Source organism: Taeniopygia guttata, chromosome 1 (genome assembly GCF_048771995.1).
Source record: "Taeniopygia guttata chromosome 1, bTaeGut7.mat, whole genome shotgun sequence".
NCBI lineage: Eukaryota > Metazoa > Chordata > Aves > Passeriformes > Estrildidae > Taeniopygia > Taeniopygia guttata.
In genome coordinates, this window is record NC_133024.1 from 8,997,581 (window position 1) to 9,015,861 (window position 18,281).

At 39.8% G+C, this 18,281-nt stretch overlaps 1 protein-coding gene across 5 annotated transcripts in view; it reads left to right on the plus strand.

Annotated features, from left to right (window-relative positions):
* The window catches only part of SAMSN1 (SAM domain, SH3 domain and nuclear localization signals 1), a 143,385-nt gene that overhangs the window by 109,811 nt on the left and 15,293 nt on the right, over positions 1-18,281 (plus strand). For all 5 annotated transcript variants that reach the window (XM_072923355.1, XM_072923360.1, XM_072923357.1 and 2 more), the window contains 2 exons: positions 14,969-15,040; positions 15,628-15,789. In XM_072923355.1, the coding sequence (XP_072779456.1) occupies positions 14,969-15,040; positions 15,628-15,789 (234 nt within the window). The remainder of the gene's footprint in view (positions 1-14,968; positions 15,041-15,627; positions 15,790-18,281) is intronic.

Consider the following 18,281-nt stretch of genomic DNA (forward strand, 5'->3'; position numbering starts at 1 on the left):
TTCATTTATTATACTGTGTTTTAATGGCAGGGAAGAATTATAATTAATACCTAATTACATTATTGATTAAACAATAAATGACCACGAAATATTCTGGGGATGGGTTTTGTTTCCCTGTCTGTAAAATATTTTCAAAAACCAGTTTTGGCCACTCTTTTCTTCCAAAAAAAGGCATTCCTTAACAATTGTCTGATTTTTATTTTTAAAGGCCCTTTTTGTACAGAACTGTGTAAACTTTCCACAAGGAGAATGCCTTTGCTGAATGTGCTGCTCACAATGAGGGCAGGGAAGCAGACAGCCCCATGTTGCATAGAATAGGAATCTTGGCTTGTTGTAGCATGTTTCAAAACTTGTCCCAGGGAAGCAACGTAAATACTCAAGTTGCTTAATGTTGAGTTGGGTAAGATGGGACACAGGTCCTCACCTCTTGGAGAAGTTACAGGATTTCACAAGTGACCTCTGTAGGTCACGTCCTGGCCGGCCCTGCTCCGTGCTGGCCACATTTGGTACCTCCTCATGCTCACACGGCATGATGCCATTGCCACTGGACAGGTCTTGGGCTACCTCACCTTGCCTTTAGGCCACTTAGACATCCCAGTGTCTCCAAAACATCCACACAGACCCGTGAGAGAGCCATAAGGCTTGTTTTTCATTTTAAATGGTTTTCATTTTAAAATCAGGTTTGCAGCCTTAGACCCTCAAAGAGGACACCAAAAAGATATTTTTAGGTAATTGAATCTTAACCATGGTGACCACTTGTCTTTATCAAAACTGTACGAATTTCTGTATGTTAATTAGAGTGTTTCACCAATATTTTCTTTTTAACCCTTTTGTTTTTATTACTTTCCAATATGAAGAATACTGGCATGAATTGATGCCTTTTGATAAAGATGAATGAATATCACAGAGGGCTGGTGTTAAAGCCTTTCTCAAGGCAACTTGCTGTCCCTTTATAAAACCCCTCATGGAGGAGGGCAATTCAATGACCAATGCAAGAGTAATAGAGGTTCAATATCTCACTGTTCACAGTGTGCAATGCATTTACCTTATTTGTTATTGTGGTGCTTAAGAGACTTCTGCAGGTGTGTTAGATGCTGCATAGACAAAACTCTATTTTAACGCTCTCAGTGTACACTATGAAAAAGTTAATCTATGCCACAAAAGAATATTTTTGCAGGAGTTTTTTGTCATGCAGCAAGATTTCAGTAGTGCTAAAGCCATGCTAATAACTTCTTTGAATGTCTGGCAGCTCTTATGTATTCATGGATATGCATATAACTACTGAATGCATTTATATAAATAAACATTCATTGTCAAGCAAAAAGACATCTAAACCAGGTGTCATTCTAGAGAAAACTGGGAGAGAAATGAGGTATAAATGTATTCAAAAAAGATACTGGAAGGATTCTGATCCTTTGAAAATGTTTATCATTGTAGCTGTTCATACTAGTGTGCATTTATACCTTGTATAACAGCTTAGGAAGCTGAATTATAAAGGAAAAGTCTTAAGGGTTAAAAATACCCTGCTTAATGTTGAAGAAATTCAACCAATTGAAGACCTAAGCTCTCTATTCCAAGCCTACCTAATCAAACCTATCTGTCTACCCAGGACCTTAAGTGACTTTCTATCACAACAGAACGTGTGCATTTCCCATCCCTCCCTTCAGGGAGTCCTTATCTGCCCTCCTTTCATTTCTGCCAGATGAGACATGGCTTGGTTTACACAGTGTAGCTGCTCAGAGCTGCAGAATTATTTGTGGGCAGGTGAGGTCAGACAAAGTAGGTCTTGCACAAAGCCCTGAGGTTCATGGTCATGCTGATGGCTGGAGTGGCTCACTGCAGGGACAGCGTGGGGCTCCTGCACTCCTGGAGCACAGAAGAGGGGGCAAGCAAGTGGGAAAGGAAGTGTGTCCTAAATGTGCTTCAGCTATGGGGCTGTACAGTCTGTCCCACCACCCCTCAGAGAGCTGGGGAGGAGGAGGGCACTTGATTTGGAGGATGAAGGAAAGAGCCCTGAAGTCATCTGGATTTCAGCCTCTCTGAGCCTTATGATGTTACAGATGTCAGTGCATCTGGGGAGTGGAATGAAGCAGATTTAGAATGATGGCAAGAAAAAAACACTCTAAGAAATTATACAGGTTCTAGTCTTCTCTTTTGTACACCCTTCAGGCAGCACCATACAGACAAAACCCCATTAAAGCACTTCACAGCTCTTCTGCATTCCACTTCACACTGTTTTACACATTTGTCCAGGTGAAAATAATCTGTAAAACATCCCTGCATTGTCTTTCCCACTTGCCAGCACATGTAATGTGCTGGGCAGAACCTACTCCTTTCTGTCTCTCTCTCTTCCCCATTCCTCTGGACACAGCAAACTTGAGAACTGCCTGATGATTCTTGGCTTTACTTCAACATGAAGCAAAGACGACTTTGAGCCATTTTTTCTGGCTTGACTGAAGAAAGTCTTGTGTCATTATTCTACATGACAGTTGATCTATGTTTATGCTAAAGGTTTGAGACGTTTTTGTTTCCTTATTCTGCTTCCAAATGCACTTGGTGCTTTAAACTCAGCTTACTTCTCGTGTGTAAGACAATTCAGGGTCAATGCCTCTGCATTTTGTTTAGGCAAAAAGATGTCCAAGCTTCTAATTAAATCAATATTCGCTTACTTAGGTGATAAACCATTATTTGTTTTCAGCGTTATGAGAAAAGACTGGCAAATCCAATGGGAGGAAATATTTTAATATGCAGATTTGTTCCCCAGAACAATTTCATACCAGTAATTTTACTTTTTATAAGCTTAAAATGAAACCCTGACATTGCAGAAATCAATGCACTTTTTTACCATATTCTTAAGGCCAGAATTTCACCTTTTTATATTTTCTCCACAGAAGGCCTGATCCTGATTCTGACTTAAATGAATAAATTAGCTGTTATCCCATTGATTTCAGCAGGATTATCTGAGTAAAATTTATTGCTTGCCTAAGTGTTTGGAGCCTGTATTGCAGACAGAAGCTATAAGTAAGTTTTTTGGAGCTGCGTTTTTCTCAGATGATGGCTTGTGCCTCTCCAAAGCGGAATACTTATTAAAGAAAAGAAAACAGAAAATAGGTACAGCAAACCTAAACACCAAAAATAATTCGAGACATAATTAGAACTTCTGTAAGACAAGATTTGCAGTGAAGAGATTGCTTGGTGTTAATGAATATTAACTAGGATTTATCCTTGAGTGGGAAAAGCTGAAGGTTTTCAAAGGTAAAGACTGGTAGAGTTATGAAGTTTTATATTCTTTTCTTTCCCCCTGAAATTTTGAGTGCATAATAAATGAGGCACTGGTAATGTCACAGATGCTAATTTTCACAACCATGACTGAAGTGATGTTGGTTTCCATTTGCATTTCATTGTAACAATGATGCGAGGTGATGAGTTGATGATAAGCTGTTTTCACCACACTGCCCGCTGTGCAAATTTATGCTTATAGGCAAAGATGACACATAGTTCTGTCATTAAAGGGCTTCACTGCATTGCCTCTTGAGCAAAGACTGTTTGTCAAAATCCATTTGAACTCTGGTAAATAAGCAGGAACAGATGACAACATCTGGGAAGTATTTTTAAGAACCTGGTTTACGGTGTAAATACCTGTGGGCCTTTGGTGGGGGGGGGGGGGTTTCAGAGAAAAATAATGATACTTGTAAAAACCATGTGTGTGTAGATGGGGAAAGGAGGGATTACAGGTGACACTTCAGAAGGTGTTTTCTGTCTCCCCTGGGCTTCATAAAATACTGGAACAAGGTTAGAGTGAACTTTGGGTTATTTTCCTTGTGTGAGTGGGCAGTTATACAACCATATTACTGTTTCTTTTACTTCTGCTATTTTTTCTTTATTTATATTATTATCATGCTTCTCAGTCATTGGCTAATAATTCTTTATTGTCATGAGCAGCTTCAGAAAGTTGTGTCTTAATATATATGTTAACATATTAGTCTAGAAAGCTATTGAGATTTGAGGAATTTTGTTTTCTTAGCAGGAAGTAAAGATCCAGAGTGAGGGGAAAGAACAGTCATCTCTCACCTGGCCCTGGGCAGGAGGCTGATTAGGATGACCAGACTCTCCATTTTGATGTTCACATCAAGACATAGTCTCATTGAGGACTCTCACAACTCTTGGCTAGATTTTATTACAAAGGAAAAATTATATCTGTGGCCTGTTCCAGTAGTGATGAAATTTGTGTGTTCCCTTGATTAAAGCACCTTTTTACATTTTTGTCAACTTTGTACAATACTCATTTAATTTCTAGTTTCTTCTCTATCTTGATATCCTTTACTAGACAGGCTTAAGTCCTTAACAGCAGAATATTTTAAAACAAATGAGAGCAACCTTTTAATGGGAATATTTACACATTAATATTAATTTTGCTTACAGTAACAAATCCAGGGTTTTGTTTGTTTTCTTAAGCAAGTAGGAACATTTCAAGAAGTCTACCTGAACCACCTTATCCAGGCATTTTTAGAAACCAGACTATCAGCCACAGCATTTATAACTGTGCTCTCTGATAAACACCATAGCACAATTACCAAAGTGACATAAATCAGCATTAGTTGCCTCCTAATTCTTTAAGAGTTGTTTAAGAGCAGTTGACTTACTGAGTTTCTAGGAAAACCAAAATACCTCAAAGTAAACATTGGTCAGGATACCTGTCATTGCTGGGAAAAAAGCAGTAACACTGTATGGGCAAGACTGGCAGAGGATGTGGCCTGCAGTTTCCTGTACTTCAATATTCATCTAGTAATCTATGTCACAGCATAAATTCAGACAAATGCTGTTATAAAACCATCACTTGGCAGCTGTAAAAGCACCTTCTGGGTGTCTACAAACACTTCAGCCAGAAGCATCAACCCCTTGCTATGTGGGTAGAACCTGCTGGGAATACCCACTCCTGAGAAGGGGAAAAAAGTCTTCTGGGCCTCTGTAATTGCAATATCCTTTATGCTTTCTCCTCTGAAAGGCTGCAACAAAGACAGCAGAGTTGCTCCAGTTGTAAGAAACAGTCATACTCTGTTCCACAAATTGGCAGTGTCAGTGGTTTTGCTCAATATTTGTTTCTTGGTACCAGGCTACAGATTATGTATGCTCTGAATATTTAGCATATCATATACCCTTTAAACCATCCTAATGGAAAACTGTTTCATCAATCAGAGGTGTGTTGCATGTGTGTTGTTATTCCAGTGTAGATGAATGATCACTTATCTTTTATCTAAGTGAAATCTCTTTTGTATTCATGCTTACTCTAACTCTTGTAGTTTTTTTTGAAACTTCATTCCACTTATCGTGCACCCAAGAGCATGTTCTTACTATTTTTCTTCTTAAACCTGAGAGTAAAATTCCAGCCTGTGGAAAAGTTTGGAGACTTCTTCAGGGAAGCTTCTTCTTTGACTATGCACAATATATACCTTTTTGCCACTTTTCCTCTCCATACTTTCTTTAGTTTATTCCATGAATACACAAAATTCTGTATGATGACTTCACCAGTACAGAGTCTTCAGGCTGCTTAATTGCCCTCATAACATCTTCTGGCCCCTTTCTGGGAAAGCTGGATGTCAAGAGCAAAGGGTCTTCTATCTCATTACCCAGCACTGAAGCTCATGAGCGTCCTCTGGCAAGAAGTTCTAGTGACCTGCTGGTTTGCACCATTATGTCTTCTGGGAAGAGTTTTAGCCCTTTACTACCCTTCTATGTCTTCATCTCTTTTATCACCTTCACAAGAACAGCCATGTAATCTAACACTGCTGAACTTGATTTCTATGAGGTGCTGAATGGTCACTTCCTCGAGAACTGTTAGAAGTTCATCAGAAGGTGTGGTGGGTTTGCTGTTCTTCCAGGTATATTGAAGGACAAATGGTCCCTGAATACTTGAATACACGGCTTTAGGTTTTTCTGCAGTGTTCCTCATGGCTTTTCCAGGGAGGGGATAAACACCAGAGGAGCTCTGCTCAACCAGAAAACATGCTGCAGTTTAATTCCTCTACCATTATGTTTGAGACAGAGATGGGGATGTGTCACTGACAGGCTGCAGCCATGAGATAAAGAAATCAGCTTCACTTAGTAACAGCACAGCCCAAAGCAGATGTGCAAAGAGGGGACAGCACAGTGGCCAAGCCAGCCGAGTGAGCTCACGAGGCTTCTCTGCTGCCTGCACCTGTGCAAAGGGGACACTCGGCTCCAGCACTCCTGGCCACAGCTGTGCTGTTTTGCTCTTACACTTCTGCCTCTCTGCCTCCTTCTTTAAGATCAGATGGAATGTTCAAGAACCACTTCAAAAAGCTGGAAAGGGGACATAGTTCATTGGTGGTTAAGCAGCTCAGAACCTGTGGAGAGAGTGCATGAAATGACTGATGATGGTAGAGCAGGCATTCAGCTCTAGCACAAGCATGTGCTAGGGCTATTCTGATGTTGGCTATTGGCATGTTTACATTATTTTCTGGAGTATACATTTGCTTGACTAATATATATTTGTAATTGTGGTAAAATGTTTAAAAATATCTTTGTGTCTGTGATTTTAGCCAGTATCTGAAGGAATGGGAAGAGGCAACATCTTCCTACCCCTTCATGACAGCTTAAAAGGAGGTAGCTGGGAGAGTTCTCTTTGCAGTGATAGGGCTGATTTCAGTAGGATTTGGAGTATATCCTTAAATATGGGGCTCAAAGAACACCTCAAAGCCCTCGCTGCTGTCACTGCCTCAGGAGCAGCACCTCACTGGTGAGCGTCTCTCCACTACGTGTGGTTCTTGTGGAGGCTGCAGGAGCAGGGGAGGGGGAAAATGCTCAGTCTCACTCTTCTCACGTCTCAGAATGAAAACACACTTCAGGCACCTGGTACACTTGTTTTTCATGAAATGAAGATGTAGTTTTCCACTGAGCTGTGATCACAACAACCCACACCACAGAGATATTCAAATGGGGAGAAACGAATTGATTACTGGGTACCTTACTGGTACCACTGTGACCCATTAATTGTATTAATTCCTTTTCTGGAGTGACCTGAACAGAATCAGAATGATATCTTCAGATTCCTAGATTGTTTTGGGGTTTTTTTTCCCTAGGGGTGCAATTATAGAACTTACACTACAAAGCAAACATGAAATTTAATACATTATAACTTCTGCACTAAGAAGGATTCTTACATACTTCCAAATCATATGGAAACCCTGAGCTGGCAGCCTTTTTTCAGCTTCCATACAAAACCAAAAACTTGCTGAACTTATGAGTTCAAAATTCCCAGGAGCATATTTAGGATTCCTAGGCATAAATTATGTGAGCATGTCCAGTTTTTGAAGCCTGAGAAGGTGCAATGAAGTGCCACGTGTGCTTTCTTCAACTGGACAATAAGGATAACTTTGGCCTGTGGATGACAATAAGCCAATGCTGGAACACAACCATTTGACAAAGGAGGACACAAGAAAGAGCAAAAATGGTGACCTAGTCTACATCTAAAAGGAATCAAAAGTTAACTCACTCTAATGAACACAGTATTTTATTTCTTTGTTGGTTTTTTTGCTTTGTTTTCCCATATAAATGTGATTTAAATAAATGGACAGATAGATCTGATGAAGCACTCAAATTCACAGTGACTGATGATAGATACTGCACTGAATTTTGCTTCTCTACTGTAGTGCATCTCCATTAAGGCAATTTCAGTTAATCTCACTATGGATTCATTAATCAAGTGTAGTCAGGATGTCTGAAGGGAGATAATGAGGGGGAACAATGGCCTATTGTTTGGATCTTATTCTTCAGCTAGTTATTTTGTTTATCATGTTCCATAATATTTGTACCCTGATAAATAAGTTCCAGTTTCAATTAGTTATCATAACAGATGACTGGGACATCTTTACTTACAAATTCAAAATCATTCCATAAATAGATCAATTTATTTTGTGCTCTCGTTACATCACATGCCTATACAGTATCAGTTAGCAGTGAAATGGAAAGAAGGTGGACCTGTGCATTTTAAAATTTCCTTCCTTTATCCAAAGATGTAAGCATCCACGGAGATAAAGTCCCTAATCCCACATCTTTTTCTCTAAGCACTAACATCCTGCAGTATCAGCAGTCCTTAGTGTCTTCCAAAATTTCTCCTCTAAAATGCCCAAGAAAAGATTTGTTCATTTTTTACTTACTTTTTACTCATTTAGGATTACATACTGTATATCTGCCCCACATAAAGCTGTCACTATATTACTTAAAAAAAAAAAAATAGTTGAGGTTCTAAGAGCCCGGTGGGTTTGGAGACTGCTGAAGATGGGAATGTTTATAAGCTCTGTGATATTAACTGCAGCACTCAACCTCAGGTGACATAAAGCATGCAAAAAGGAACTTTCTGTCAGTTTTATTATTTCTAAAAAGGTTCCCCTTGAAAGAGAAGAGTGACCTTGCTCTGCTGAGCTGACATATGCCACTGAATTAATGGCTAGGCTTTGCTGTAGGGAAGCTTGCAGAAACATTACAACTCCAATGGCTGAGTTTGCTGCGAACATTAATCAGAGGAACCAAGATGATGTATCAAACACTCATTTAAAAGTAATAAAAACTCTCTTTCTGCCCCCCTCCCCCAATTTCTTAGAATTAGCTTATTGTTGGTCATTACCTGTTGTCAAGGGTAAGACTGCAGTAGGGCAGTGAAACTCGTGTAAGGGCTTTCTGAAGTTTGCTTACTCTTCAGAAAAAGAACAAACGAGCTTTTGGGACGGTCAGACTTGACTGTGGCTTAGAGGTTATTTTTTTAATATTGTTATTATCTGGAAAGTCGTTTGAAGGAACACCTTCCACTGAACAGCCACATTCCACCTCCTCTGCCAGAGCACACTGGTTGCCCCACTTGTGGGTGTGCTGGCCAGGCATGGGGATTCCTGTAAAACTGAACCTTTGGGGCTGGATTCTTCTCAGCTCCTCTTCAGGCTTGTATTTTTGTCATCACTTAAGGCAAGCATGTTTGTGAGTAATTTCTCTCACACAGGAAATCCAGCAAAACCCTGCAAGGTCAGGACCTAGATAACACACAGCATTATTAAAATCATACTGTTTAAGTAAGCAGGAAAGGACTTTAATTGAAGCTGCTAGGTGCTTTGGTTTTAAAATGTGAGCATTTGTCTGTGAATTCAGCGGGTTTGAAGAGGAGGAAGTTTCAGGAGAGGAAAGAAGTTGGTATTTAAGGGATTAAAGATCAAAGCCTGCAATGCTTATGTAGTGTTTAACCAGCCTTTACCCAGGCAGTGCTCCCCTCTACTGCAGTGATGGTTTTGTGGAGGGTGGATTCCAGGCTCACCCCTCGGTGTTTCTGCTCATGTGTAAATGAAGGGTAGAAAAAGGATAGCAGGGAGGTGGAAGCGCACATCATGCCAAATCCTTAACTGTCATTTTCATAGCTCCTCTGAGCTTGTCACACATCCTTAACCTTCTTTTAAAGTCATTTTCTTTTCATGGTTTTGTGTGCCACTGAAAGTCACTTTTAATTAAATGTCATATAAATAATAAAGTCTTAATTACATAATTATTGCAAATACCTGAACTGGACAGACTGCCAGAAGAGCACTAGGAGTGACTTTTCTCACTGGCAACTAAGAGTGCTCTGCAGCAACTGGGCAGGATTGATGGTGCTCAAAATTCAGGGTCAATGTGCATTTAAAGAAAGTGGAGTCAGGTCCCTTCCCCTCCTTGCACATTTTGCAATACTCACTTGCACAAAACTTTCCGAGTCTTAAGACTGGCATGTCTTAAACTGCTTCCTTATTTAGTCCCTCACAAAGCTGTTTAATGAACACAGCACTTTTTTTTTTTTTGCCAGACCAAACTGCCTCTTTGCTCAGATGCCCTACATGGCTGACCCTTCCAGAGGAAGACTTACAGACCTTGCAAAAAAATCCCACCCTGGTTTGACTTCAGGAACAGCAGCTGTGCCCTCCTCTCAGCTGCCCCAGTTCCTGCCCAGGGCAAGGTGCCCCTGGAAAGCACTGGGGACAGGGTTTCTAGTGTGACTCCAACTGGGTTATTGGGAATTACGTGCCTCGTGGCAGCTGGGATTTAGGTCTGAGAGACTGAGGCTGGTACCACTTATAGGCACTGATAAAACAGCTGCTCTGTGTTTACTTTGGAGAGTGCAGTTTATTCACCTGGAGGAGTATTAGTTATGATTAGCTTATTTTTTAAATTCAGCTTTGCTTTTCCAGTCCTTTTCCACCGTTAAAATTAGGGTGTTTGATCTGAGGCCTCATGGTGGCAGGTCTGTTCAAAGTCCATTTTTTTCCCCTCTCTCCCCCACCTCCAGGCAGCTACTGAACACCAGGCCATGATAACAACCAGTCTTTTATAGAGTCATTTTTAAGCCAGTTAAAAATGCCATTTTAGTAGATTGCTCTATTTGAGTTAGCAGGAACAAGCTGTATCTTTTTTATTGCTTTTGACTGGTGAAGTGCAAGGTTTAGGCCGTGTTTCATGTGGGCTATAAAGTTATATTAATGTGTTGGTTAGTGGTCAGAAGTTCTGTATGTGTAACTAATGTGTAAATAGGAAAAAATTCCCTGTGGTACAGAGGTCATGATGTTTTCTCTTTTGTTGCTTCCCTTATCCTTTGGAGAGTCGCTTAATCTTTTACACAAATTCTCATTTTTTCTACAGAAGTGAGGATTTTTTTGGTGGTGTTTGGTTTATGGATTTTTTCCCACAGAACATCCAAAAAGCTATAAATTGCTATCTTGCCATCTGGGAAAGTAGGAGACAATTCCTTTGATTATCTATGCAAGAAGATAAGCTAGCAGAGTGGAAATATTCATCCCTGCTTGGTAACTCTTTCATTCTCAGAGTGGTCTCCTCCTTCTGAAGGGACTGGAACCATCAGGGAATAGAACAAATGAATCAAATCCTCATCTCCACTTATCCCCATCAATCAGAGCAGCAAGAGAAGGCTGTTCTCTTGAGGGCTGCTGTGTCTGCTTTCAAAAAAGAGGGGAGAAGACAAGTGTCTGTGGCAGGCAAGGAAATTGAGCAACATGCTGAGCTCCCTTTTTATTACTTCCAGTGTCCACATTTGCCCCTATACAGCTTACATGGTTTGGGTAGTCTAAGCATGAATGGAAGGTAAAAATTAAAATTCATGGAGGAATTTGAAGAGATTTACAAGTATGAGAGGGCCAGTACAAAGCCTTTGACACATGCAGGACTTAAAAGATATTTTGAATAGGACTTGAAGCAAAATATAATGGCCCAGAATTTATGACAGAAGGCAACCACATTGCTGAGCAGTGTGAATTGTCCAAAGAAAAATATGGGATGAATATCTCCCATCATGATTATTTATCAGGATAACTGCAGTCAGTTTTGGCTCAAAGGTTGGTTTATAGACACAGGGAAGCTCTGACTAGCTTGTCACAGACAAGAACCTCTCCTATGATATGTCCTACAAGGAAAGGATATTTCATAAGAGAAAGACATGGATTGCAGAAGTTGTTGTTGTCTTATTATTTGCATACCATACCATATTATTTTCTAGGGAAAATGATAGGCTATTTACAGCCTAAACCAGACAATCAACTGCAGACTGTCCAAATTAAAATAAACAACAATTACATTGCACTTATCCCTTTAAAAGGATGTTTTAAAGTTCCTGGATTTCAGGGAATAAATGATATAGGAGAAGGAAGAATGTTTTCAAATACTTAAAAGTATCTTTGATAATTTTTATGTTAGTTTGGAATACTGAATGGGAAGAGATGAAAGTTAATGCGTTGATTTTTATAGAAATTATTTGATCAGTCCTTGTGCAGGAAAACACAGTTGTTTCTCCCTCTGCCCATGCCTCCATTAGATTTTAGTGAGCAAATTAGTATTTGCTTAACATATCCCTGGGTAGCTCTTGCATGAATTGAGCCAGAAAAACCACTTAACTTTATAGGATGCTGAATCCTGGTATCAAAAGTCAATAGCATATTTTCTCTTAGTAGCTTTGCATTTACTTTAAAAGCTTCTCTTCACCTGGAAATAAGGCCTGTCCATATCTTCACAAAGTAGGTGTTCCCTGACACTAATGCAGTGACTGACACTACTGAAAGTAATAGTCCCATTCCCTTTGCAGCCAGGAGCTCCTAAATCTGCTTTTCGTTATCAGTATAATGGGGTTGGATACATTTTTAAAAGGTGGTGCCTATTGATTACTTAATGGAAAAAGTTAGTATAGAGAACTGCTGAAGCAGCCCTATTCAGTGCTCTCCAGTGCAGCAACACCATTATCTAGAACAGTGGAAATCATCCTGTAACCCTTATTAATATTTAATAAGGATGAAGCAACACTGAAGTACACTACCAAATAGCCCCAGGCTCCTGCACATGTAGGATATAAGGTTGTTTCGAGGGTCAAAAAAGAATAACTGCTCAAGCTGTTTATAGGTAAGACCAACGCTAAACAGTGTTTTCCCTCTTGTTCCTTTCAAACTATTTCCAGCACATCTGCACTTTAATATACACTTATTCCTACTAGACATATTGAAGTGTTGGAATGCAACAGAAAGGTCAGTGTGTGTTTAGAGATTGCTGAGACAATTTTATACTTTCCCTTCCCGGTACTGCTGTGAATCCCAGGCTCCCCTCTCCCTCCTGCTCCATGCTGCAGGGCACATTTGGCTGGGCTGACAAGCTAGTCAAAGGTGTTAATCCTGTCTAATAGAACCATAATCCTCAGGGCTGTGTTTTTATATCATACTATTGAGCTAACCCCTTGTCACAGGATGTTCTTCATCTACTTAATAACAAAGATCTTTATGGGAATTTTAGATAAAATTAAATGTGCAATACAAATTGTAATTTTCAGTTTCACAATGTAAAACCAAACAAATAAACCACAATGTTTAGACAACAGAGATTTTACAATCAATTAAGAGGAGAGCTGTGTGATTTTTATATTTTCTTTTTTTTTTCCCCCTCAGTGGATAGTAAATGTCATTATAATTGTCCGAAAATATTCACAAATCTGGGTCAGTTTCTTCAAATAACCTTTGGCTGGAAATATTTTTCAGGTTATATGTGCCCAGAAATAAAGGGAGGGGTGGGGGGAGGGTGGGTAAAAGAGGATGTTATTCCTTTAAGCTGCACTGCTTAGAATATGGAGCCAAAATATGTGTAGAATTTTCCATATGACTCTGCTCAGGCTCCCACTGCTATGTCCACATTCATTTTTTGGGGGAGGTAGCAGTACTGGTTAATAAATAAGTCTGGGAAAACAGGGAAATACATCAAGGAGGGATTTCTCCTTAATTTCTCTAGAAGCTGGTCCATGCCAGCATTAAGCGTGCCTGCAGTGTGAAGGCAGGAAAAGGCACTGGCTCCCAAACCAGTCCTTTGCTCCTCCTCTTTTGTTGCCCAAAAGATGTTCTACCTCTGTTGCTTCTGGGGCTGCTTCATGACAATTCTTGCCTGGTGGAGAAGATTGGAACTCTGTAATAGGAAAGCTGGGAGCTCACAAGCCTTTTGAGGCTTGTGAAGTTCCTGGGTTGACAGCAAAAAGAGGAAGCTGGAGATGCCAGGTGAAGAGTGCACAGTGGGTGCTTTAGAAATCTGGGGGAGATGAAAATATGACTCATGTGGCTGGGGGTGGGGGAAGAAAGCAATGGAACAAGGAACTAGTTTGGCTGAAATCACATGGGCAAGATAAAAGGATGAATAACTACAGGAAAAGCTGTAGCCCAGATACTCTGAAATCACTTATTAAATCAGACAGAATGTATTTATTTTGTGGTTTGCTATTTTAGTTCAGTGTTTTTTTTCCTCCAGAGGGGATTTTGAATACTCAAAAATCACTGAGATTTTATTGCCTCATGTATAATAGTGAACCCTGCTCAAGAGCTCTCATACTGCATTAAAGATTTTCATTTAGTATGGAAGAGGAAAGTACTTAAAAAACCTGAAGTCATTTTAGAGTTAGCTGTGAGTATTGGTGAAGACATAAAAGCAAGCTTTTAAAAACACTATAGAGGGGATAGATGTCCAAATTCTGGCTGTTTCTAGGACCACACTTAAAGGGACGCCAACTTGGCATCAATGCCGATTTTATGCATTTTGCCCCCATGGGCAGTGCAGTGTCAGGCAGCTCTGTCTGGGCATGTCTGACAGGTATTTCTGTATGACCCCACTCCTCAAAATCTGCTGTGCCACTTCCCTCCTTTCCATGTCATTTATCCACATACAGAAAGAGTACAAACTAGAAGGAAGTCAGAGCAATCCATTCACTGTCTCTTAATAAGCAGCTCAGGTGATGCAGCTTTGTCAAATAAAGCTGTGGCATGGCAGAAAATTGTACCCATTTATGTTTAAAAATTGGAATTTTTAATTGGGAAATCGGGAAGAAAAGCACAAGGCCTGCCTGATTATTCTGTTACTTACTCCCTCTGCAATGTGTGCATTTTGGACAAGATGTATTCATAATCCTCATTCATAATCCTGAGTCCTGGCTCATTCCTGATGATAAAGAACCATAAATTGTCTTCCCAGCTGAAAAAATACATTGTATAAATTGCCGCAATTTACACCACCAAAACCAAGTCTATTGCTTGTACCGTATTTATGATGACACCATTTTTTTTTTTTTAACTCATAAATAAGTCTTTCTTACCTGCAAATAATGTATGGTTATTTACATACATAAATAATGTGAAATAGATGTAGAAGAACTCATAATCCATTACCTAATTAGTATTTGAAGCAGTATTTTTTCTCTTAATTATTTTTCTACTTCTGCCTGTACATTTTTTTCCCCCTACAGTCGCCTCATATTTTGTTTCTAGCTGGATGTAGCAGTTCATGGTCCACTGATATGGGAGGGATTTTTAACACCAACAGGTGGCTTGACAGTTTTATTTAAGTCTTAATAACAGAACAAAGCAAAACATCACCAGTGAGTCAAGGTTTGTCTTCTCTTCTTTTTCAGCGCACGAGCAGCTTTGGGAGCTTTGACCGTTTCAGGCATCACTCAATATCAAAGACAGATGATTCAACTGAGGTCTGTAGAACACAAAGTTTGAAATTCTGCAGTTCACTTTCCCATGACAGTTATGCCAAAACATTGAAAAGCTATTGTGTAAATTTTGCAGTGCTGAGAACTTGTGTACCTGCATCTGTTCACTGATTGAGGCCTTGACAAAAAAAACCCAAGAGAATTACACCTAAACTAAAGTGCTAAACTTTGGCACTTTGATGTGAAAATAGAAACAATTTAAAAAAAAAAAAGTGCACTTCACCATTGGTGCATGCCCAAAGTACCCAGCACTTTTCAAGTAACCCACAGATGTCTCACTTTTGTTTTCAAGACCCCTGTGAAAATTCCCTCTATTCTTACTGATCTTAGGGACAACAAATAATGGGAAATAACATTACCTACCATAAAATATATTTTCTTTCTGTCATTTATACATAGAGTATTGTGCTGCAAACCTATTTAGGTACACAGTTTCCAAGGAAAATGCCCATGACTGAATATTGTCATGCTAGCTGTGTTAGTGCCCTTAATATTTCCCCATAATTTCTGTTTCACCTTGCTGTGTTTTATTTTTGTGCTGAGTTATTGCTTACTTTTTGATTTCAAAACAGATATCTGAGCTGGAGACTATAAGTGACATTGGGGAAGCAGAAGCAGTACAAATCAAAGTATCAAACAATGGAGGAAGTCTGAGTAAGAAAATGAGAGCCATTTCACTCACCATGAAGAAAAAGATGGGTAAAAAATACATCAAGGCGCTCTCTGAGGAGATGGTAAATATGGCCTAAGAGCCTTGTGTTTGTTGGAAATACATGTGAAGTAAAAACATTATGTGCAATTTTTCTGTTCATGTTTCAACTGTCCTCAGTTGTGACAAACCATAAAACCAGGGTAGCAACACATACTGAATTAAGCCAGATTTTGGTATGTACCTGTTCTTTCATGTGCATTTTAGTGCACATGCAAATCACACAGTAAGGGCCCAAGAGAGTCATAAGACTTTTACTTCATTTAATTTTGCTTTTTCAACAAGGAACATTAGTATGAGCATGTGTGTATGAGCACAAAAACCATCCTCATGTGGACACAAGGGAGTATTGGTCAAACCCAATCATCAGTCTGATGCTCAGTTTGTACAAAAAGCTTCATTAGAAGAATTTATTTCCCAATACAAGAATTATTTCTGAAGTCCACTTTTTAAAGATCAGCCAGCATCCTAGAGAATTCCAACTCATACACCTTATCTCCTTTTACCTTATCTAATCTTAGTGAAACTATCTTTATTAAACATAAAAAACATAATCTTGCACATACTGCAAACCCTGTTTTCTCAGTACTGTGTATCAGTAAGTTCCAAAATTTAAAAGCATAAGAAAAAAAACTTGTCACACTTAACAATCCTAAAAAAATCTAGCTAGTCTGCATCCTATCATCTCACGTGTCAATATCAAGTAAGTAAGGAAAATCAATGAGGAACGTCACAAGTAGAAAATAATTTTTCACAGGGTACCTTTAAATACCTTTTGGAGGACCAAGACAAGGACCTGTATTTCATTAATTTAGTTTTCTTTTATTTTTTTTTTTCTAAAGTGCAATCAATGATCTTTATATTCCATTTTTATATTTCCTTTCTGCACACTTAAAGCAACAATTCCCATGACAGAAATTCAATGGATTATCTGGTTGGACACACATGTAGCATGATCTTCCTTGCTGCAGGAGAAGATGGCAATCAATACCAGTATGCTGATTAATCTGTTATGCTGCTGGCTGGTGTAACAAGCACAATTCTTGTTGAAAACCAGTATAGTTCTTCATTTCGGTGCTCTGCCTGACATGTGCCTGTATGGATCTCTGCTTCACACATGCACTGTCATCTTTGCTTCATCACCTAACAAGTGAATAACTAATTTTTCCCCAAATATAATGCGCTGAAGGAAGTTTCAGTTGCATCAGGATATCACATGCACTAACAACATGATGAATTCTACTGAAAAATCCCTCCCTTTGAAAGATCTATTTCATTTATCAGTTACATTGTCTCTAACTTAACTGTGACTGAAATATGGACCTTATTGTTTTGAACAGGCTGTGATTCCTGAGGTGTGATTTATTGGGATAAACTCAAGGGGCCAATTTCATACACCATTAGACTTTGTGAGAGAAACATGTACTTGTTAATTCTGAAATGCCCTGGATTTCGAGGGCAGGGTGAATGCTGGGCAGCGTGGTGAGCACGGTGCTAGAACACACCAGTGCCCTACGTGTGTGCAGATGTCCCCAGCCTGCCACCAAGCAGCCACCATCTTCAGGAGTTCAGTGTATGTCGGAATCTGTGGCATTGATGATTCCGAGATTGTAGAAAGTCTCTGTCTTTCAGCCCCGCTGCCAAAGCAGAAGCCATAATTGGTCTGTGCTGGTTTCAAGGTTGTTTATTCTGTTTATCTCTAACATGTTCTGCTGCCCTGCCGCTGCTCTGTCCTGCAGGGCAGTGTGTGGGGCTCTGCCCTCAGTGGGATGTTACAGACATTAAATACCAGAAACTACCTGTGCTGTATTTACAATAACGTGCCAATATCTGTCACCTACATTGAACAGTGTGTCCCCAGCCTAAACCAACAGAAAAATGCCAACACTGCAGTGAAACATGGAGGGCATGAAGAAGGAGAAAAAGGACAAGGCACACCCAATTTCCTCCATCTTGTCTCCTTTGAACCCATAATCTAGAATACTAAAGTTTTACTTTTGCACTGGTGCCACACTTAATTATTACTTATATCAAACACTCAGAGCTTGTAATTCATCCTGTAAGATTGAAAACTCTTTTCCATGGACAGAGATCACAGCCAGTGTCTCTGAGGGCTCTGTCCAGGGGGGTTCCTGACCCCCTGCCAGGGTCCCAGACCTTCCAGGGCAGCCAGAGGGAAGCCCTGGATTCCCACAAGTGTAAAACACAGCTGTGTCAGACAGGTCTTCACCACCTGCTTTCAGAACTGAGCTTTATATTTCCTTCTCTGACACAAGCAGACAAAATCTTATCAGGCTGCCCACAAATTTCCCATTGCAAGCTTAGCTCTGCCATGGCATGTGGTAGTCTTCCTAGCTTAGCTGTTTGAGCAGGGAGGGGATGAAGTGAGTGGGGTAGAAACAAGAGGGAATTTCTCTAGGATGATAAACTACCAGGGGTGATTGTTGGGCATGGTTAGTACCAGGCATCAACTTCTAAAATACCTCTTCTCACAAAGGAGTTCTTAATAAAAGTGCA